The sequence below is a fragment of the Mobula hypostoma genome, chromosome 20 (genome assembly GCF_963921235.1).
Source record: "Mobula hypostoma chromosome 20, sMobHyp1.1, whole genome shotgun sequence".
Classification (NCBI taxonomy): Eukaryota; Metazoa; Chordata; class Chondrichthyes; order Myliobatiformes; family Myliobatidae; genus Mobula; species Mobula hypostoma.
This window is the reverse complement of record NC_086116.1, coordinates 19,514,924-19,538,313: the sequence shown is the minus strand read 5'-3', so window position 1 is coordinate 19,538,313 and position 23,390 is coordinate 19,514,924. Positions and strand designations below refer to the sequence as shown.

Genomic DNA, 23,390 nt, shown 5'->3' with positions numbered 1-23,390 from the left:
CGCCTTCCCTTCATCCACTTTCCTGGTAACCTCCTCGAAAAACTCCAATAGATTGGTCAAACATGACCTACCACGCACAAAGCCATGTTAACTCTCCCTAATATGTCCCTGTCTATCCAAATGCTTGTAGATTCTGTCTCTTAGTACTCCCTCCAATAACTTACCTACTACGGATGTTAAACTTACTGGCCTATAATTTCCCAGATTACTTTTTGATCCTTTTTTAAACAATGGAACAACATGAGCCACTCTCCAATCCTCCGGCACCTCACCTGTAGACAGCAATATTTTAAATATTTCTGCCAGGGCCCCTGCAATTTCAACACTAGTCTCCTTCAAGGTCCGAGGGAACACCCTGTCAAGTCCCAGGGATTTATCCACTTTAATTTTCCTCAAGACAGCAAGGACCTCCTCCTTTTGGATCTGTACAGTTTCCATGATCTCACTACTTGTTTCCCTTAATTCCATAGACTTCATGCCAGTTTCCTTAGTAAATACAGACGCAAAAAACCTATTTAAGATCTCCCCCCATTTCCTTTGGTTCCAGACACATAGCCGACTAGTCACTCTGATCTTCAAGAGGACCAATTTTATCCTTTACAATCCTTTTGCTCTTAATATACCTGTAAAAGCTCTTTGGATTATCCTTCACTTTGACTGCCAAGGCAACCTCATGTCCTCTTTCAGCCCTCCTGATTTCTTTCTTAAGTATTTTCTTGCACTTCTTATACTCCTCAAGCACCTTATTTACTCCCTGCTTCCTATACATGGCATACAACTCCCTCTTCTTCTTTATCAGAGTTGCAATATCCCTTGAGAAGCAAGGTTCCTTATTCCTATTCACTTTGCCTTTAATCCTGACAGGAACATATAAATTCTGCACTCTCAAAATTTCTCCTTTGTAGGCTTCTCACCTACCGATCACATCCTTGCCAGAGAACAACCTGTCCCAATCCACGCTTTTTAGATCCTTTCTCATTTCTTCAAATTTGGCCTCCTTCCAGTTAAGAACTTCAACCCTAGGACCAGATCTATCCTTGTCCATGATCAAGTTGAAACTAATGGTGTTATGATCACTGGAATCAAAGTGCTCCCCTACACAGAACTTCTGTCACTTGTCCTAACTCGTTTCCTAACAGGAGATCCAATATTGCATCCCCTCTAGTTGGTCCCTCTATATATTGATTTGGAAAACTTTCCTGAACACATTTTACAAACTTTAAACCATCTAGACCCCTAACAGTATGGGAGTCCCAATCAATATATGGAAAATTAAAATCCCCTACCACCACAACTTTATGTTTCCTGCAGTTGCCTGCTATCTCTCTGCAGATTTGCTCTTCCAATTCTCGTTGACTATTGGGTGGTCTGTAATACAATCCCACTAATGTGGCCATACCTTTCCTGTTTCTCAGCTCCACCCATAAGGACTCAGTAGACAACCCCTCTAATCTGTCCTGCCTGAGCACTGCTGTAATGTTTTCCCTAACAAGCAATGCTACTCCCCCACCTTTCACTCCTCTGCCTCGATCACATCTGAAACATCGGAACCCTGGAATATTAAGCTGCCAGTCCTGCCCCTCCTGTCGCCAAGTTTCACTAATTGCTATAACGTCATAATTCCACGTGTCAATCCACGCCCTCAACTCATCCGCCTTCCCCACAATACTCCTAGCATTGAAATATATACACCTCAGAAGATTTTTACCACCACTCACAACCTTTCTATTAGCGGATTTGCTTGAACTTTTAACATCATTTATTTTCACCCCAGCCACACTGTCGGCTCTGGCACTCTGGTTCCCATCCCCCTGCAAATCTAGTTTAAAGCCTCCCCAATAGCACTAACAAACCTCCCTGAAAAGGATATTGGTCCCCCTGTAGTTCAAGTGTAACCCGTCTCTCTTGTACAGGTCCCACCTGCCCCAGAAGAGGTCCCAATGATCCTGAAATCTGAAACCCTGCCCCCTACACCAACTTTCCCTTTCAGCCACTTGTTCATCCTCCAGAGCATCCTATTCCTACCCTCACTGGCACGTAGCACAGGTAGCAATCCTGAGATTACCACCCTCGAGGTCCTGCTTTTCAACTTCCTACCAAGCTCTCTATACTCACTCTCCTGGACATTCTCCCTCACTCTTCCTTGCTATGTCATTGGTACCGATGTGCACCACGACATCTGGCTGATCACCCTCCCACTTCAGAATGTCATGCAATCGATCGGAGACATCCTTGACCCTGGCACCCGGGAGGCAACAAACCATCCTGGATTCTCTGTCACGACCACAGAACCTCCTATCTGCACCTCTAACTATCAAGTCCCCTATCACTACCGCTCTCCGCATTTTCCACCTAGGAATTATACATCTAGGATTTATGCATAATTGACTGCACAGAAAGAATTTGAATTTCATTTTGTTTATAGATTCTAGTTTCTGTACCTGAGCTTATAAAGCATGTACTCTCAAAGCCTTTCAAACTCAATAGCCTCTGTACTGTTCATTTAAAAAATATAATCTATTCTCTTTCATTAGTAACCTGCAGCTTTGCTACAGGTCTTCTAGTCAATTCTTCTAATAAATAGCAAATGAAGCTGTGAATTCTCATTCTGAAAATACAGCTCCTGAACAGCTCTAGTTTAAAAACCTGGGATATCTATAGTTGCATACTGAAGAACATGGAAAAAAGAGTAATATGCAATTATGCCATCAAAAATTCATACTTAATTACCTGTATCTGTATTCTTTACTTTTATGCAGAGATATTGTCCAGTGACAATTTGGAAAGTAAATACATTCATTGTTTTTCCTTACATACTGTCATTACTGAAATAACTGAATGAATGATCATTATTAAAAACTGTTTAAAAATGTTAGTGTGCCACATTGTATTTCAATATGCTATTAGTTTTCTTTCTAGTCATTTCCTATAAGAATTTAAAGTCAAGATCAGAAGAAGTTTTTGAATATTAGACTACCAATACTTTGCACATTTCACCACAGTTATACCAACTTGCAGTTGGTATCATATTATATTGTGCTCATCCTACACACAATGAAAGACATGGAAATTGAGCGAGCAATGTAACACAAGTAAGTTCTATTTCTCTACATCCACCCACCTCCCAATTTTATGATGAAAAAGGAGCATTATGCCTGATTTGAAAGGGAGTAAATTTCCATATGAATTAACTAACAATCCTCCAGTAAAACTGAAAGAATTTGAAATTGCAAGAACATGTGAACACTGTAAATAGAAGAATTAGATGTTCTAATATGTTTCAATTAATATCAAGAAACACAGAGCTTGCCATTCGTTTATTTGTTACACCACAAATGCACGAAAAAATGCTCAAGGTAACTTCACCCAAGGTGTCAGTACCTCTCTCAGGTGGTGCATTGAATAACTTACTGATGTGACAACAATAATATAGACTTTGGGAAGATTTAGGCCAAAGTCACAGACATTTTAAAAACAGTTGTAGACGACTGTGACCCCACAAATTCATTCAGAACCTTCCCTAACCATTAGCTGATGTACCATGAGATCTGCAATTGGCTGAGGGCCAGATCAATGACGTTCAGGTCTGGTGACCAAGTAAAATACAAGACATCCAGATATGATCTCCAGAAATTCATCTCACATGCTAATTGGGAATTCCGGACCCAACTTGAATCACTGGAAGGGCTGTGGTAGGACTTGAATGCTACCACCTCTACAAAATGAAACCAAGTGACATTGGTGACAATAAGGTTTCATTCCTAGATGAGCTCATTGCCTTTTATGTTAGCTTCGACCATCATTGAGGCACCTTCAGAAACTCCCACAGCCCCCAATGACCCTGTGATTTCAGTCTCTGAGACTTGATGCAAGATCATCCTCTCAGGAGGGTTAACCCATGGAAAACATCTGGCCCAGATGGGGTACCTAGCTGAGTACTAAAGACCTAAGCTGATCAACTGGTTGGAGTGTTCACTGGTATTTTTAACCGCTTGCTTCAGTAGTCAGAGGTACCCAGCTGCTTCAAGCAAGCTTCAATTATACTGGTAACAAGAAAATGGTAACCTGCCTCAGAAACTATGGTCCAGTAGCACTTACATCCACTGTGATGAAGTGCCTTGAGAGGTTGGAGATGAAACATATCAACATTTGCCTGAAAAACAGCTTGAATCTGCTCCAAATTTGTCTACTGTCATAACAAGTCAACAACAGATGCCACTTCATTGGCACTTCACTCAACACCTGGATCATCTGGACAATGAAGATGCATGCATCAGGATGCTCTTCACTGACTACAGTTTGACATTTAACACTATCATTCACTCAAAACTAATCAATAAGCTTCTAGCTCTAGGCCTTAATACCTAAATGTGGAATTGGATCCTTGATCTCCTAACTTGCAGAGCCAGTCAGTTCGCATTGGCAACATCTCCTCCACAATCACCATCAGCACAGGTGCACCACAAGGCTGTGTGCTAAGCCCCCTGTTCTACTCATCTTATACTTATGACTACGAGGCTAAGCACAGCTCTATTTCCATATTTAAGTTTGCTGATGACACCACTGTTGTTGGCCGAATCAAAGATGGTGATGAATCAGCATTTAGGAGGGAAATTTGAAATCTGGCTGAGTAGTGCCATAACAACAACCTCTCACTCAATGTCAGCAAGACCAAGTAGATGATTATTGGCTTTAGGAGGAAGAAACTGGAGGTCCATGAGCCAGTCTTCACTGGGGGATCATAGTTGAAGAGGGTCAGGAACTTTAAATTCCTTGGTGCTATAATTTCAGAGGCTCTATCCGAAGTCCAGCACATAAGCGACATTATGCAAAAAGCACAGCAGCGCCTCTATTTTTTTTAGAAGTTTGCAAAGATTCAGCATGACATCCAAAGCTTTGATAAACTTTGATATGTGTAGTGGAAAGTATATTGACTTCCTGCATCACAGCTTGGTATAGAAACACTAAAGCTCTTGAATGGAATAGCCTACAAAATGTAGTGGATACAGCCCAGTCCATCATGGGTAAAGCCCTCCCCACCACTGAGTACATCTTATGGAACTCTGTTGCAGGAAAGCAGCATCAAGAGCCCACCACCCAGAACATGCTCTCTTCTTACTGCTGCAATCAGGAAGGAGGCACAGGGGCCTCAGGACACAAAGCAGCAGGTTCAGGAACAATTAGTACCCCTTAACAATCAGGCTCTTGGACCAGAGGGGATAACTTCACTCAAATTCATTCATCTCTTCACTGAACTGTTCCCATAACCTACAAACTCACTTTCAAGGACTCTTCATCTCAGGTTGTCGATATTTATTGCTATTTGTTTATTAAAATGTTTTTATTTCTTTCTGTAATTGCATGGTTTGTTATCTTTTACACATCAGTTGCTTGCTCTTCCTGTTGGGTGCGGTCTTTCTTTGATTCTATTGTATTTCTCATACGTACAGTGAATGCCCACAAGAAAATGAATCTCATGGTTGTACAAGTTGACATATATGTACTTTGATAATAAATTTACTTTGAACTTTGAAGTCAACTGAATTGATAGGATCAAATGAATAATTTACCAATCATTCTTCAGATTCTTTTCTGTCAGGAATTGGACATGTTCTCTTCTCCCTGCTGCCATCAGGAAGGTGGTACAGGAGCCTCAGGACTCACACTACCAGGTTCAGTAACATTACTATCCTTCAACCATCAGACTCTTGAACCAAAAAGGTTAACTTCACATGCCCCATCATTGAAATGTTCCCACAATGTATGGACTCACTTTCAATGAGTCTTCATCTCATGTTCTTGAGATATGCTTTTTCTTTCTTTTTGTATTTGCATAGTTTGTTGTCTTTTGCACACTGGTTGAATGTCCAAGTGGGTGTGGTCTTTCACTGATTCTGTTATGATTATTCTACGGATTTATTGAGTATGCCCGCAAGACAATGAATCTCAAGCTTGTGTATGGTGACATACATATACTTCGATAAAAAAATTAACTTTGAACTTTGTCCAAAAATGGAATATGAGATGTGTTGGTAGGCAAATTTTCCAGAACATTTTTGGCACAGGTCATCCCAGGTTATGATAGAGTTCTAATCCTGAACATTTGTTATTTGTCTCATCCATCTTTCCCTCACTATCTTTGCAAATTAAAACTTGTTCCTTTCTGTCCCATTGTTGACAAAGTGTCGTCAAACTGACTGGTTCTCTTTCCAGAAATATTGTCCACCCTGCTGAGGTAGAGAACTCATGAGGTGCTCTAAGAGTGGGTTGTAAACATGTCCTTATCCTTCTCTTCATTAAAAACTTAAGCCCACATGTTCAGTTACTGACATCTTGAACGGAAATGACGTGAATGTAATCTTTAATCTAGTTACAAGTTTTCCCAAACAGAAATGTTTTCTATTTGCCTATCAATGGCATAATAAGACCATAAGATATAGGAGCAAAAGTGTCATGCAGAAGCATCAAGTCTGCTCTGCCATTCAATCATGGGCTGATCTAATTCTTCCAGTCATCCCCACTGCCCTGCCTTCTCCCCATACCCTTTGATGCCCTGGCTAATCAATACACCCGATACACCTGATGACTTAGCCTCCACAGCTGCTCATGGCAACAAATTCCACAGGTTTACTGCCCTCTGACTAAAGTAATTTCTCCGCATCTCTGTTCTAAATGGACGCCCTTCAATCCTGAAGTCGTGCCCTCTTGTCCTGGACTCCTACTATTCCCCCCTCATTCCCCTGAAATCCAGGGAATACAGCTCAAGAGCTGCCAAAGGTTCCTCATACGGTAACCCTGGAATCATTCTCGTGAATCTTCTCTGAACCCTCTCCAACATCAATATATCATTTCTAAAATAAAGAGCCCAAAACTGCACACAATACTCCAAGTGTGGTCTCACGAGTGCCTTATAGAACCTCAACATCACATCCCCGATCTTATATTCTATACCTCTAGGATTGAATGCCAACATTGCATTTGCCTTCTTCACCACCTGGAGGTTAACCTTTAGGGTATCCTGCACTAGGTCTCCCAAGTCCCTTTCAATCTCTACATTTTGAATTCTCTCCCCATCTAAATAATAGTCTGCCCGTTTGTTTCTTCCAACAAAGTGCATGACCATACATTGTATTTCATTTGCCACTTCTTTGCCCGTTCCCCTAAACTATCTAAGTCTCTTTGCAGGCTCCCTTTTTCCTCAACACTACCCGCTCTTTAACCTGTCTTTGTATCATCGGCAAATTTAGCCACAAATCCATTAATCCCATTGTCCAGATCATTGACATACATCGTAAAAAGCAGCAGTCTCAAAAACCCTAACTAAATTACCCTTATTACAACTATATTTAATAAAAATAAGTTTTGGGGAAAAAACCTGTCATACACCATGGAAAGAGTTAACGTTTCGGCTCATGAATGTTGGCTCAATTCTCTTTCCACACAGATGCTGACTGACTGGCTGATTTCTTCCAGCACCCTGTTTCTGATTCCAGCACCTGCAGTTTGATCAGTTCTCCTCTCGTTACTGCAATCACTGACCATAATCTAACCCTGGTGGCAGTCCTGCCTGGACCACTGGATCTGAAGCGTGGTGCTCCCGAACCTTCAACGAGCTCCAGCTCCAGCTCCCCTCTTACCCCGCCAGGCGCCACGGCGGAATGCAGGAATGACAGCTTATAAATAAAAATAAATCCAGTCAGATAACGCCCACGATAGTTCCAAACCAGTTCGATCAGGAACCCAGTTCGCGCAGGCGCGCATCATTAGAGTCGAACGTCACTGGCCCCGGGTACATGAGGCCGAGCGTATGACGCGCCGGCCGTGTGACGTAAGACGCGCACGTGTGCCGCAAAACGGACGGCGGTGGCCCTGGTCTTGTGCACCATGACGTTCGGTGGCTCTTCCTCAGTTATTCCTGTTCGTCTTCTCGCTATCTTATCTTCCTGGGGCAGTTTGGACGGTTAAGTGTGCAAATGTCCCACCTCCTGCAAGTCGCGGCCGCTGTGAAGTGGTCGAAGTCGACGGCTGCTCGCAGAGCCATTTTCCTGGCCTTGGCCACTTACGGTGTCAAAAGGCTGTATCCTATCCTCCAGCATCACTTCCATGGCAAGCCTCGGCCTGGGGCATCGTCACCCCGTCACACACCCGGCCAGTGCTTTGCCAAGAAGTCTCCGGCTGTTGATGCTGATTTTTGTCAGCAGCTCCTCGGTCTCAGCAAAATCCTTTTCCCCAAACTGCTCACCAAGGAACTGGGTTTGCTCTGCCTGCATTCAGTGGCTTTGATTTCCAGGACGTTTCTCTCCATTTACGTGGCCGCATTGGATGGGAAGATCGTGAAGACAATCGTTGAAAAGAAACCCAAAAGCTTTGTGCTGAAACTGGTCAAATGGCTTTTAGTGGCCATCCCAGCCACTTTTGTCAATAGCGTGATTCGCTATCTGGAATGTAAATTGGCTCTGGCATTTCGCACTCGCCTGGTTGATCACGCGTATCGTACGTACTTCACCGACCAGACTTACTACAAGGTTAGCAACATGGACGGGAGGCTGGAAAATCCCGATCAGTCACTGACAGAAGATATCCTGATGTTTACTCAGTCCATTGCACATTTGTACTCCAATTTAACGAAGCCCATCTTTGATGTCATGTTGACCTCGTACACCTTAATCCAGACTGCAACTTCGCGGGGAGCAAACCCCATGGGACCCACTATTTTAGCCGGCTTTGTCGTCTATGCCACAGCAAGGGTATTACGAGCCTTCTCTCCAAGATTTGGCAAACTGGTGGCCGAAGAAGCCCAAAGGAAAGGATACTTAAGATATATCCATTCACGTATTATAGCCAATGCAGAGGAAATTGCTTTTTACAGGGGACATAGGGTAAGGATTTCCAAGTGAAACTAGAGCTCAAATTCGTTAAGATGATGGCTATCGTGACAGTGAGAGGTGGTTTCATGAAGCCATTAGCGTATTATTTTGGGTTACATCTGACACCTTGTAGTTTAATTTATACCTTGAGAACATATGTAAGATTGGTAGTAAATGCAAAAGCAACGTATTTGAGTTGCATAGTAAAATAGTGTATTTGCTCCTGCAGAAATTATTTTAGAAAAAAAGGATACATTTGTTTTTTTTAAATAAGATGTGATATATTTTCCTAAAATCCCTGATTTAAAAATTGGAGTCTTGTGTACAGCCTCTGAAGAAGATATTTTTGTGCCAATGTCCATTGAAACTGACTTTATATTGAAATATGCTATGATGCAATAAGGTCTATCTACAGGCATAAACTTGCATCTTGAAGTTCTCTTGCATTCCACCCCATGCAGATCAGCTCATCACAAATTGGCATTTATGTTTCCAAGTTTGTTTAAGTTAACATTTGAAAAAAAAATGACCTTGGCCTTAAAAATATTGTCACTCATTGTAGAAAATAGATACTTCTGAAAATGAATATTTTGGCACTTTTCGCATCATACTGTTAAGTACAGTGTGGTTAGATCAGGATTGGGCTGGTTATACACCTATGGCAATATACTGAGGTTGATCATTGTGTCTTTTCTACATAAGGCTTCTGTTTGTCCTTTTGTTTTCTTTCTGCTGGCATCTTATGAGAGCACAACACAATATTCCCAGTGCTACACCGCAAAAATATGTGTTTATGCTAACCTACCCCCAAGCCTCATGTTGTATGTGGATAGGTAGGTTCATTGTGGCCATTCCGTTTACATCAAACCAAAGTTTCTAAGGTATCTCGATCAAATCAGATAATTCATTCTCTTGTCACTCCACTTAATTTTTAAATATAGTAATTATATGGATTGAAGGTTGTATCTGTTGATGCAACTGAAGAAAATGCTGAATTTGAATTATGCATAAAACATGGAGTTGAATATCAAAATTCTAAATTGAGTTTTAGATACTCCCAAAACATCTCATTTTAAAGTTGAGCATGTAGCAAAAATTGTTTAAAAATTTATGATTCCTATAAAAACTTCCTGGAAGCCTGGTTTTGAAAAGTCAAAAGTTAAAACTATTGTGTAATTTTTAAAAAGATATTATAGATTTGGGAATCCAAAACAAAGATTAAACCTTAGAAGCATGCAGCAGTTTAGAAGCATCAAAGAAACAATGTACAAGTTAATGTTTGTGTGTGCGCTTCTTTTCAAAAGTATTTAACTCCTTTGTGAAAACTGCTAGTTTGTAAATCAACTTTACAAGCTTGGAATCTGCACTACCATCTTGGAAATATGGCAGGCTCTTCATAGAACAAGAAGTGTTAAGCTTTTGATTGGTTGTCATGATCTATTCCCATAGCCACCTCATGGGAAGATGGATAAGGGCTAGAGGCTGAATCAATGAAATTGACAGGGAAATTTGCTGGATTTAAAGCCTAGGACTTATCTGATGAACTGGAGACAGAAAACAAGAATATTTGGAGTTTGGAGATTTGGTGGAGTTGAGGCCAAGAACTAACAAGTGTCATGCTGTGGGAAATTATTCATGTGGTTAAAGCTTTGCTTTCATCAATGGTAAGCTTATTGTTAATTTCTATATAACAAAAAATCCTTTGTCCTTTATCCAAATAATTCCCCGAAATCCCACTTCAAAATACTGTATGGTACTTTGTTAGAATTAGATGGTATGAGGAAGTGAGTATTTTGAGCTGTAATGTTCTTGAAACATCAGCAACAAAACAGTACTTCCTGTATCATTATGCTTCGTGTGTAACCAGAGAAATTGGAGGTAACTGAATTATTCATTGCCATGAGCTGTTCTAAAGCGACAATAATTTTACAGTAAAATTCAGTAGTTGCAAACTGACTGTGATGTGCAGCATTAAGCAGTCTAACAGTGCCTGAGTTTTTCAAACTACGCAATTAAATGAATAATTATATTACTAAATAATCTGGTTTATTGGCTCTTCTGGAAATACTTTAAATTCAGTCTGTGTTTATGTAAGTTAAATTTGGAGTGGGACTTGTAGTCTTTTGTGTGATTTAGAGCCAAACAGATGAGATCAATAATAATAAGTCCTAAATCAAAGCATTTCAGCCATATCATCCTTTTGGTTTGGAAATTTAGTGTGATGATACCTAGAGCTGTAAGATTTAATCGTCGTTTTCATAGCATGTTTCTATCCTAATAAGCAAAAGCTCATGTTTTAGGTACTGAACTGATAAAAGTAGTGGTTTTCAAGCATTTTCCTGCTTAGTTAGCAAGTGAGAAATGTTTTTACTGAGGTAAAAACTTTTTGTCCTTGAGAAATTCAGCAAATCTTTAAATAATGTAGTCTGTATGTCTTTGTAAAAATCTACTTCATTAAACTTGGAAGTAAAGTTAATGAAGTGTCAAGAAAGAGGCAGCAAAAAATAAACAACTAAATAGATCGTCCAGAGACCACAAGTCATTTTGTTTAAAAGGGCAGTTTGGTACTTGGGGGAAGCAAACTTGTACTCAGTGCAGTTTTGGTTCCCTTATTCAAAAAATGGTACATTCGATTGCAGGCCATCCAGAAGAAATTCCCTAGCTAATTTCAAGGATGTAAGGGTTATTCCATCATGAATGGCTGAAGAAATTGACGTATTTTTTTCTGCAGTGTAGAAGAACAAGGAGTGATCTTACTGAAAACAAATGAGTTCCAAAGTGAACATGACAGACTAAATGTAGAGACATAAGATGCGACTGATGGGAAGTGGTTGTAAGACAAGTGGACTGTCATTTAATGGAATTATTTGCCCTTTAGGGTTTGGAGGTTAGAAATCTAGAGATGTTTAAAGAGACAATTTGTGAACTGAGAGCTAGAGCACTGAAGAGATGAAGACCAGGCAGACAGCCATGTTCATATTGAATATGGTTAGGCAAGCCGGAGGGCCTGGGTAGCCAACACATTCTCCCATCTTATTGTTTTGTGTTCTTGTGGAGATGTCAAAGTTTTACTGTAACCTTCCAAAGCATCCTGGAAGCAAAAGTGCTTCCTGAGGCCAGGAGGCCAGTGTTGTGCCTTGTTCACAAAGCTGGCGATAAACATTATAATTTCAGGCTGATTCAATCCATTACTTGGCCAAACCCCTACTTAAAGCTGTTAAGGTAGCTCTACCCAATATTTCAGATACAAAATAATATTTGCTTTTACAGAATTTGTGTTAAATGTAAATGACTCATTTATTTTAACTTGTGTTTCTTTAACTAACACACACACACACACACACACACACACACACACACACACACACACACACACACACTGCCCCCCCCCCCAATGGCTTCGCAGTTCAGAAATTTGTAATATGAACCATCTTTAGGGAATGCAAGCCCCTCACCACTATACAATAGGGGTTGCCTGTTGTAGGAAAGCTGCCACTGTGTGTTGTCAAGAAAAAAATAGAGCAGATTGGATCAATAAGACTTGATCAACAACAGAGACTTGGAAAAAGGCAAATGACATCAGACTAAACGATTTTATTAATAATTCAGTAAATTCTTATTATATAGTAGACGTTGATAAAAATTGTGATTAAGTATCATAGACTTGTTTAGAAAATAGAAAAGGACTGGATTGATGGCATGTTGGTAATCTGAGTATCACATTGACTCAAGGATAAAGAAAGAATGATGAACAGATATTTTTCTATCATGTCAGGCAGTCCCTTGGATTCAAGGACCATTTGCTTTCAGTCCCTTTCTGTGGTTTCTGAGTTGAAGATGGGATTAAGAGAGGCGTGAGGTGCTTCAAGGAGGATGGAAGTGTAGATTTTGTTTACGTTGAGCTCTAGTGTGCTCTTCAGGTATGTACTGTTCTCTTCTGAGCAGTCATATGCCAGAGCTTCCACTGACAATCTCTTCCTGTGGCAGTTCCGGATGGAGCATCTGTTTTGGGTGTCTTGTGTTATGCATCTGAACATTGTACTGTGCTCAGTGGTGCTGTTTGAATGTAGAGCCTTATTGGTGGAAATGTTGACCTGGGAGATGTTGTTGGTGTTCATTAATTATGCCGGTGAATTTGAAGGACTTTGAGGTCTTGATCTTCACTCATTGTTTCAGAGGTATAAAGGCTATGCTAGGGAACCAGATGTAATGTTGAATATCATGGATATATGCTTTTGCTGACAGGTAGTCGTAGAGATATTAAAAAGGATCTCCATTGCTAAGGATCTCATTGCAGGGTTTAATTGTCAGAGAGTGGTGGTGTACTGTGGAAGGCTTGTTGCTAAAGGTTTGTTTTGTAGATGTGTATAAAGCTCAAACTTTGCTTAGTCAATGTGTCAACAATGATGTGATAATGTAGACCTTGACCTCCAAATCTCCTGAGGTTTGGAAACAGGAGTTGATAGGGGGCTGAGGATGGGGCAGTTGGTACACAGGTGGATGCAGTGTGCAGTGAATCTGTGAGGAAGGACAGGCAGATGATAGGGCAAAATTGCAGTCAGAGGGATGAGGTGAAGTGTAACATGGGGGCAAATTTGAAATGGGTGATGGATACAGGACTGAAAGTATTATGTCAGAATGCAAACAGTATATGGAATAAGGTACTGTAGATCTTGTAGTGCAGTTAGAGCTTGGCAGATATGATGCTGTGGGCATTAATGAGATGTGACTGAAAGAAGATTGTGGTTAAGAGCTTAACATCCAAGGATATATCTTGTATCAAAAGGACAGGCAGGTAGACAGAGGAGGTGGGGTGGCTCTGTTGGGAAAAAAAAATGAAATCAAATCCTTAGAAAGAGGTGATAAGATTAGAAAATACAGAATCCTGGTGGATGGGGTTAAGAAACTGCAAGGGTAAAAAGACCTTGATGGGAAGTGTATACGTGTCCCAAACATTAGCCAGGATGTGGGGTATAAATTTCAGTGGGAAAGAGAAAAGGCATGTAATAAGGGCAATGTTATGATAATATACAGGTAGATTGAGAGAATGAGGTTGGTGTTAGATCCCAAGAGAGGGAAATTGTAGAATGCCTATGTGATGACTTTGCAGAGCAGCTTGTGGTTGAACCGAGTAGGGGAAAGGCAGTTCTGGATTGGGTGCTATGTGATGAAGTAGATTTGATTAGGGAGCTTTAGGTAATGAAACCCTTGGGAGGCAGTGATCATGAAATGATAAAATTCACCCTGCATTTTGAGAGGGAGAAGATAAATTCAGTTGTATCGGTATTGCAGTGGGGTAAAGGGAGAGATGCTGACCAAAATTGATTGGAAAGGAAACACTAGCAGGAATGATGACAGAGCAGCAATGGCTGGAGTTTCTGGGGGCAATTTGGAATGCACAGGATAGATACATCCCAAAGATGAAGAAGTATTCTAAAGGGAGGATGAGGCAACCAGGTCTGACAAGGAAAGTCAAAGACGGCAGAAAAGCAAGAGACATAATATAGCAAAAATTAGTGGGAAGTTAGAGGATTGGGAAGATTTTAAAAAGTAACAGAAGGCAACTAAAATAAAAATAAGGCGAGGATAGATGAAGTATGAAGATAAACTAACCAATAATATTAAAGAGGATACCAAAAGTTTTGCAGTTATGTAAAGAGTAGGAGGCGAGAGTGGATATTGGAGACTGGAAAATGATGTTGGAGAGGTAGCAGTGGGAGACAAAGAAATGGTGGGTGAAATTAATAAATATTTTATATTAGTTTTCACTGAGGGAAAAAAAGAGCAGTATCCCAGAAATTTGAGTGTACTGGGGGCATAAGTGAATGCTTGGGAAATTGAAAAGTCTGAAGTTGGATGAGCCACCTGGACCAAGTGGACCACACCCAGGGTTCTGAAAGAGGTGGCTGAAGAGATTGTGGATGCATTAGCAATGATCCTTCAAGAATCAGTAGATCTGGAATGGTTCTGGAGGACTGGAAACAATTCAGTTGATGGAATTGATGGTGTTGTTGCCAGGTTTATAGTCGATAGAAAGACAGATGGAGGGCCAGGTACTGTTGAGGAATCTGGGAGTCTGCAGAAGGACTGAGATTGGAAGAATGGGCAAAGAAATGGCAGACAATACAGTGTGGAGAAGTGAATAGTCACCTTGGAAGAAGGAATCAGGGTGTAATCTTTTCTAAATGGGGAGAAAATTCAAAACTTGGATGCAAAGGGACTTAGGAGTCCTTGAGCAGAATTCATTAAAGACTAACTTGCAGGTTGAGCCAGTGGTAAGATAGACAAATGCATTATTAGCATTCATTTTGAGAGATCGAGAATATAAAAGCGATAATCTGATGCTGAGTCTTTAGAAGATGTTGGTCAGACTGCACTTAAAGAATTGTAAGCAATTTTGGGGTTGGGCCCCTTATCTAAGAAAAGATGTGCTGGCATTGGACAGAATCCAAAGGAAGTTCGTGAGAATAATTCCTTGAATGAAAGGGTTAACGTACATCTGCTCTCACTCCATCCTCCCGCCACTCCACTAGGAATAGGGTTCCCCTGGTCCTCACCTACCACCCCACCAGCCTCCGGGTACAACATATTATTCTCCGTAACTTCCGCCACCTCCAACGGGATCCCACCACTAAGCACATCTTTCCCTTCCCCCTCTCTCTGCATTCCGCAGGGATCGCTCCCTACGCAACTCCCTTGTCCATTCGTCCACTCCCATCCCTCCCCACTGATCTCCTTCCTGGCACTTATCCGTGTAAGCAGAACAAGTGCTACACATCCCCCATCAGGAAGGTCTCAAAGCTCTACGCTTCTTTTTGGACTCCAGACCTAATCGGTTGCCCTCTATCACCACTCTGCTCCGTCTAGCGGAATTAGTCCTTACTCTTAATAATTTCTCCTTTGGCTCCTCCCACTTCCTCCAAACTAAAGGTGTAGCTATGGGCACCCGTATGGGTCCTAGCTATGCCTGCCTTTTTGTTGGCTTTGTGGAACAATCTATGTTCCGTGCCTATTCTGGTATCTGTCCCCCATTTTTCCTTCGCTACTTCGACGACTGCATTGGCGCTGCTTCCTGCACGCATGCAGAGCTCGTTGACTTTATTAACTTTGCCTCCAGCTTTCACCCTGCCCTCAAGTTTACCTGGTCCATTTCCAACACCTCCCTCCCCTTTCTAGATCTTTCTGTCTCTGTCTCTGGAGACAGCTTATCCACTGATGTCTACTATAAGCCTCCTGACTCTCACAGCTATCTGGACTATTCCTCTTCTCACCCTGTCTCTTGCAAAAACGCCATCCCCTTCTTGCAATTCCGTCGTCTCCGCCGCGTCTGCTCTCAGGATGAGGCTTTTCATTCTAGGACGAGGGAGATGTCTTCCTTTTTTAAAGAAAGAGGCTTCCCTTCCTCCACTATCAACTCTGCTCTTAAATGCATCTCCCCCATTTCACGTACATCTGCTCTCACTCCATCCTCCCGCCACCCCACTAGGAATAGGGTTCCCCTGGTCCTCACTTACCACCCCACCAGCCTCCGGGTCCAACATATTATTCTCCGTAACTTCCGCCACCTCCAACGGGATCCCACCACTAAGCACATCTTTCCCTCCCCCCCTCTCTCTGCATTCCGCAGGGATCGCTCCCTACGCAACTCCCTTGTCCATTCGTCCCCCCCATCCCTCCCCACTGATCTCCCTCCTGGCACTTATCCGTGTAAGTGGAACAAGTGCTACACATGCCCTTACACTTCCTCCCTTACCACCATTCAGGGCCCCAAACAGTCCTTCCAGGTGAGGCATCACTTCACCTGTGAGTCGGCTGGGGTGATATACTGCGTCCGGTGCTCCCGATGTGGCCTGTTATATATTGGCGAGACCCGACGCAGACTGGGAGACCGCTTTGCTGAACACCTACGCTCTGTCCGCCAGAGAAAACAGGATCTCCCAGTGGCCATACATTTTAATTCCACATCCCATTCCCATTCTGACATGTCTATCCATGGCCTCCTCTACTGTAAAGCTGAAGCCACACTCAGGTTGGAGGAACAACACCTTGTATTCCGTCTGGGTAGCCTCCAACCTGATGGCATGAACATCAACTTCTCTAACTTCCGCTAATGCCCCACCTCCCCCTCGTACCCCATCTGTTACTTATTTTTATACACACATTCTTTCACTCTCCTTTTTCTCCCTCTGTCCCTCTTAATATACCCCTTGCCCATCCTCTGGGTTCCCCCCCCCCTGTCTTTCTTCCCGGACCTCCTGTCCCATGATCCTCTCGTATCCCCTTTTGCCTATCACCTGTCCAGCTCTCGGCTCTATCCCTCCCCCTCCTGTCTTCTCCTATCATTTTGGATCCCCCCCTCCCCCTCCAACTTTCAAATCCCTTACTCACTCTTCCTTCAGTTCGTCCTGACGAAGGGTCTTGGCCTGAAACGTTGACTGCACCTCTTCCTAGAGATGCTGCCTGGCCTGCTGCGTTCACCAGCAACTTTTATGTGTGTTGGGTTAATGTATGAGGAGTGTTTGTTGGCTCTGGACCTATATTTGCTGGAGTTTAGAAGGTTGGGTGGGGGAGGGGGATTTCATTGAAACCTATCAAATACTGAAAGGCCCAGACAGAATGGATGTGGAGAGAATGTTTCCGAGAGACTAGGACCAAAGGATACAGCCTCAGAACAGATGAGAAGGAATTTCTATAGCCAGAGGGTGGTGAATCTTTGTAATTCATTGCCATGGATGACTATGGAGGCCAAGTCATTGAGTACACTTACAGAATGGGTTTATAGATTCTTGATTGGTTGGGCCATCGAATGTTATAGGGAGAAGGCGGGAGAATCGTATTGAGAGGGATAATAAATCAGCCGTGATGGAATTGCAGAGCAGACTCAATGGGTTGTGGCCTAATTCTGCTCCTATGTGTTATGGTCTTCAGTCTGTGTATTCAAGTGACTGTGCAGATAGTAAGGAAACTATATGGCAGGTTTTGCCTCCATTCTCAATGATCCTGATGCTGGCATGTCTGAAATCTCCCAGTTTCAGGAAATGAGTTTCAGAATTGATCACTGAATTTCCTCACTCCCGAGTTTTGGAACTGCAGCAGGAATCCTGATAGCTCCTGGTGCTTGTTTTTAATTTGTCAGTTTATCTTTGATTCCTTGTTTATCAAAACTGTTAAGGTTAGTTTGGATTCGGGGTGTTCACATCAAGGATGTGGGTGTGGTTGGTAAGATCTTTGAAGTTTTTCTTACAGTGGATGGTGATGATTTCCTTTGTCCTTTGGCTTCACTGCTGTCCTTTGCTTCCAGGTGCCTACAGTCTATTTATTTTCCCTTAATGCATAGAATTTATTCAGGAAGGTTTTTTTGGTAAATAATCTCTTTAAACCTGGTCATTGTTGACAAATGACTCCTGGTGAAGAAGTTGATAGTATCTTTGTAAGATGTCTCAGAAAGGCAGTGTCCATTATTAAGGACCTCCAGCACACAGGACATGCCCTTTTCTCACTGTTACCATCAGGTAGGAGGTACAGAAGCCTGAAGGCACACACTCAGCGGTTCAGGAACAGCTTCTTCCCTCTGCCACTTGATTCCTGAATGAACATTGAATCTTTGGACACTACTTCACTTTTTCTTAATATACAGTATTTCTGTTTTCGCACATTTTTAAAAATCTATTCAATATATATCGTAATTGATATACTTTTTTATTTTATTATTTTTTTTCTCTCTGCTAGATTATGTATTGCATTGAACTGCTGCTGCTGAGTTAACAGATTTCACAACACATGCCGGTGATAATAAACCTGATTCTGATTCTGAATGCTAATGAAGGTTGACTTGTAAACAATATGCTGTGGAGACTTGCATTGATTTAGCATAATCAATGCCTGTTAGCACATGTGTATGCATGCACATAGAAACACATGTTCCCTTTCCAATTTCTCTTCACTTTACCCGCCCCCCCCCTTATTTATCTGCCCCTTGATTCATCTCACCCATCCTTCAATCAGAGAATGTTCATTGGTGGTCTCTCCCCTCATTTCCTACTTAGCTGGCTCCCACTTCCAGCTACAGAGAAGTACACAATGATCTGGTGTATTAGAAATGTTTTTCCTGTGTATGTTATCTAAATTTGAGTGAATAGAGTTAAGTTTCAAAGTTGGCAGGTTATGCTATTCCTGACAAAGTAGTTGATAGATGACTATGACAGCCTACAGGGGCACATAGATTAGTGAAATTGGTAGATATGTGGCAACTAGAATTTACTGCGAGTGAGATGGATTTTAAGAAAAACAAGGCATAGAGGCATAAACTAAATGAAGGTAGGTCAGGAGCAGTTTCACTAATCATTGAGTGAGGTGGGAAAAAAATTGATAAAGACAATTTAAGAATATATTATATATACTTGGCCAGTAAAACAAAGCATTTACTACAAACACATTAAGAAGTTTTCCTAAACGTTTTAAAAGTTGTTGATTAGATAATGAACCACATACACTTCCGGGCAGTTCAGTTGAGGAAAGCTGACTTTATTTTGGAAACAAAACAAGATGTTTAATATGATGAAACCAGTGATGAGTTTCTTCATTTCTACATTGGAGATGCTGGGATAGTTTTCTTTGGAGTAGATTACCTTTGGCAGGTAGAAAACACAGATATTCAAAAATACAAAGGGGTTTGATAGAGCAAGTAAGGAGAAAATAATTCCTCTAACAGGTTGGTTAATATCCAAATAACTTGGAAGTAATTGGCAAATGTATGGGTGGGGTGATGATGGAATGAGAGGGTGATGAGAAATGATTTTGGAAACAGTTGTGAAGATCTGGCAAGTATTTTCTGAAAGTGTTTTACAAGTAGACATGAGGAGCAAGGGCTTGAAGGGCTATGGGGGAAAAGGTGAACTATGGGTCAAGGGCAAGGGTCTGGCACAAGTGGATCAAATGGCATCTCTAGACCTCACAGTTCTGCATTTTGAAGTTCAAATCTTCAGCCTAACATCAGTGCAAGGCAGATACTGGAATTGGTTCTGAAGAGCAGCATAAAGCAGAAGTAAAAGTTAATAACAATTGGGTTAATTGGGCAAGGTTGTGTTTGAAAATCTTGATTTTTTTTTTGTGCAGTAGCCACGAGGATTGATGAAGGTTATGTCATTTGGTATATCGGACGAGGTTTTATCAAGTCATTTCATTAAATCCCAGTTATCAGGTTAATCATAAAATGTAAAGCTCAAGAGGACCAAGGGACTGTCTTTTTTTGGGTAAACTGGTGGGTTTAATGATCGTACAGTTGATAATGACAGCCTTCCATTTTCTTTCCTTAGGTGGAAATGAATCAGCTACAGAAAAGTTACAAGTCGCTTGCTGCCCAGATGAATCTTATTTTGTCTAAAAGATTATGGTACATAATGTTGGAACAATTTCTAATGAAGTATGTGTGGAGTGGAAGTGGATTAGTGATGGTGGCGGTGCCCATTATTACGGCAACAGGTTTTGCAGACAATGGTAATGAGGCAGATTTTTGAATCTGATTTAAAGTTTTGAATTGTTATTATTAAACAATGACCTCTGACACTTTTAAAGTCCCAGCTGGAACTCAGCCATTAGAGTTGCTCTCAAGTACTTCATCTCTAATTATCATGATTTCTTTCAGTTTTGTTAGTTTCAAGAAATTAGTATAGAACAGGCGATTTCAGTTGTTTAAAGCTGCAAATAAAAAGGACTAAGAATGGGCTTGTGTAATTTGGAGATTTGCTCTGAATTACAAGGAGGTTTTATGTTTTTGCAGTGAAAAAATTAATTATTTTCTGATTAGTTCACAGTAGCCATTGTAGTTGGGCTTCCTCTCCTGTATATGGCATTTTTACATACTTGGTTCATATACACCTCTTTCTAACCTTACCAGATCAAGCATTCTGGTAATCTCAGTAAACTTCTGCTACTTCAGAATATTGTTTTATTGCATGCCAATGATTTCTTTTGCTAATATTTTTCAACTTGGTCCACGCAAATGCTTGAATGTATTTATTTATTTGAAATATTGTTTTTGGTATTAAAGAAGCTCTGGGACTGAACTGAAAATCAAAAAACTCAGCAGGTGAAGCAGCACTTTTGACCTGCTCTTTTGTGGAAAGAGGAACATTCAAAGACATTGAGTCTGTGATCATTCCTCAGAACAGGGAAATAGAGAGAAGCTAATTACAGTGGGAGAGGTGGAGGAAAATATGCAGAACAGAGAAAATTTGTGATGGGGAAAGTTGATGTAGCTTAATAATGGCAGTTACCACAACTTTAGGCTACGGTACTTTGTGTGTGTGAGTGTCTCATGGTAAGCTGATAAAAGAAGGTTAAGAAAAACTGAGATAACATGATATAAAAACAGAAAATGAAAAATGCTAGAAAGACTAATTAAATTGTTCTTCACTCCTACTGTGCTTTCAATAGAGAATAGCAGTACTGTGCGCAATGTCTGGTTTGTGTAATATCTAGAAGAGATGATCTTGATGTTTTCATGTTCAGTGTAATTTTAACTGCTATTTCAGAACCATAGAATCATACAGAGCCATCCTGTCAAACACACAATCTGCACTATACCAGTGATCTTCTTGACCTTCCTCCTTTCCCCACCACCCATTCTTCTACTCACCTACTGTATGAGCAGTTCACAACAGTCAGTTAACCTACTAAAGACTCAATGTATGTCTTTGGCTCATTGGAGGTAACCGGTGCACCCAGGCAAATAGCTGTATCACTGTGCTTCTGGTAGAGTATTTCAATATTATGATCCATATCCAATCCAGTCCAATCTTCCAGTGTGATTTTCAATGCTGATTTTTGGTACTTGCACAGGGTTCCTCCATGCACAAAAGAATTATTAACGATAAGGGCATTGAACCTTGCAGGAAAACTTTAATATGGAGTTGGAAATGTCTCAGTTGCCTGCTTCTGTTACTTATCAAACCTAAAGATGTTTGTGTGTACGGTTATTACCTATGAATTAGAAATATAGCAATTAGAAAGGGATAGATAGCAATAGAATCCTGCTTTCTAAATGTTAGGATTAGATGCCATGCTTTGGCCTGGAATCAGGTCAGTTTTACACCTAGGATTTACATGCATTGTTTCTCAACCAAAATGCTTTGTATCAACAACGGACTTGTTAGAACTGAACCCAAATCCACCAAAGAGGTATTTATTTGAGGAACTGCTGTGTTAACATGAATAAGCATTTTTAGTGTTTTATAAATTTCATATTGCAACATTTTTTATTTATTATGATTAACACAAAAATGCTGGAAGAACTCAGCAGGTTAGGCAACATCTGTGGAAATGAAAAAAAAAGTCAATGTTTTGGGTTGAGGCCCTTCAATTTTTTTTTCCCCTCTTGTTGTTTTCACTTTAAATTGATGTCCTAAGTGCATTGCCTCAGATCAAGATGGTATATATTAAAATTCATTTTGGTAAACATGCATGTATCATAATGTTTAATAGAACATCTAATTTTGTGATACAAGTGTACCCCGCTTTTCGAATGTTTGCTTTACGAAACCTCACTGTTGCGAAAGACCTACATTAGTACCCTGTTTTCGCTAACAGAAGGTGTTTTCACTGTTACGAAAAAAATCAGCGCGCGCCCCGAGCAGCCGCTCTCCCCCCGGATTCGGAATGGCATTCTCGCCGGCATTGCTTAAACACGTGCCTGTGAGCAGCAGTTTGCAAGATGAGTTCTGAGGTATTGGAAAAGCCTGAAAGAGCTTGTAAGGGTGTTACACATAAACTAAGCGTTTTGATCGTGGTGAACGAAGTAAGGACAATGTGAGTTTGGCTTGTGGAAGCTGATGAAGATGATGTTGAAGAGGTTTTGACATCCCATGACCAAGAACTGATAGATGAACAGCTGATGCAATTGGAAGAGGAAAGGATAACAATTGAAACCGAATGCAGTAGTGAAATGAACATGAAGCAACTGCATGAGATTTTTGCTGCAATGATAAAGTACGACTTTAATTTTGAAAGGGTACGTCGGTTTAGGGGATATTTGCAGGATGGTTTGAGTGCTTACAAAGAACTGTATGATAGAAAAATGCACGAGGCTAAGCAGTCAAGCAAGCCTTCCACATCAGCCACAGCAGACGACGAACCTCGACCTTCGACATCGAGGCAGGCAGAGATAGAAGAAGATGACCTGCCTGCTCTAATGGAAACAGATGACGAGATGACACCCCAGTGTCCCACCACCCCAACTCCCGGGCCACGGACAGATACCGATTCGCGGAGAATGCAGCGGTAGCCGGGAGGCACACAGCACATCTTTAAGAAAAAAGCCGAACTAAACATGCTAATTAATTAGGTGCCACCCGACACGTAAATGTCGGCCCAGATCAGAGACGACGCAATGGGCAATAGGCACTGATCTGGACCGACAATTACGTGTCGGGCGGCACGTAATTAATTAGCATGTTTATTTCGGCTCTTTTCTTAAAGATGTGCTGTGTGCCTTCCGGCAACCGCTGGACCCCTGCATGCTTCGTG

At 41.3% G+C, this 23,390-nt stretch overlaps 1 protein-coding gene and 1 pseudogene across 2 annotated transcripts in view; both read left to right on the top strand.

The window, feature by feature from the left end:
- Positions 1–7,680, top strand: part of LOC134359591 (mucin-19-like) — a 16,873-nt pseudogene extending 9,193 nt beyond the window's left edge.
- Positions 7,681–7,832: 152 nt separating this feature from the next.
- Positions 7,833–23,390, top strand: part of LOC134359360 (ATP-binding cassette sub-family D member 2-like) — a 52,935-nt gene continuing 37,377 nt past the window's right edge. For both annotated transcript variants that reach the window (XR_010021092.1, XM_063072492.1), the window contains exons 1-2: positions 7,833–8,879; positions 20,183–20,363. Coding sequence is in view for 1 of the 2 variants with exons in the window: in XM_063072492.1 (XP_062928562.1) it covers positions 7,974–8,879; positions 20,183–20,363 (1,087 nt within the window). In the remaining variant the exon portion in view is untranslated. The remainder of the gene's footprint in view (positions 8,880–20,182; positions 20,364–23,390) is intronic.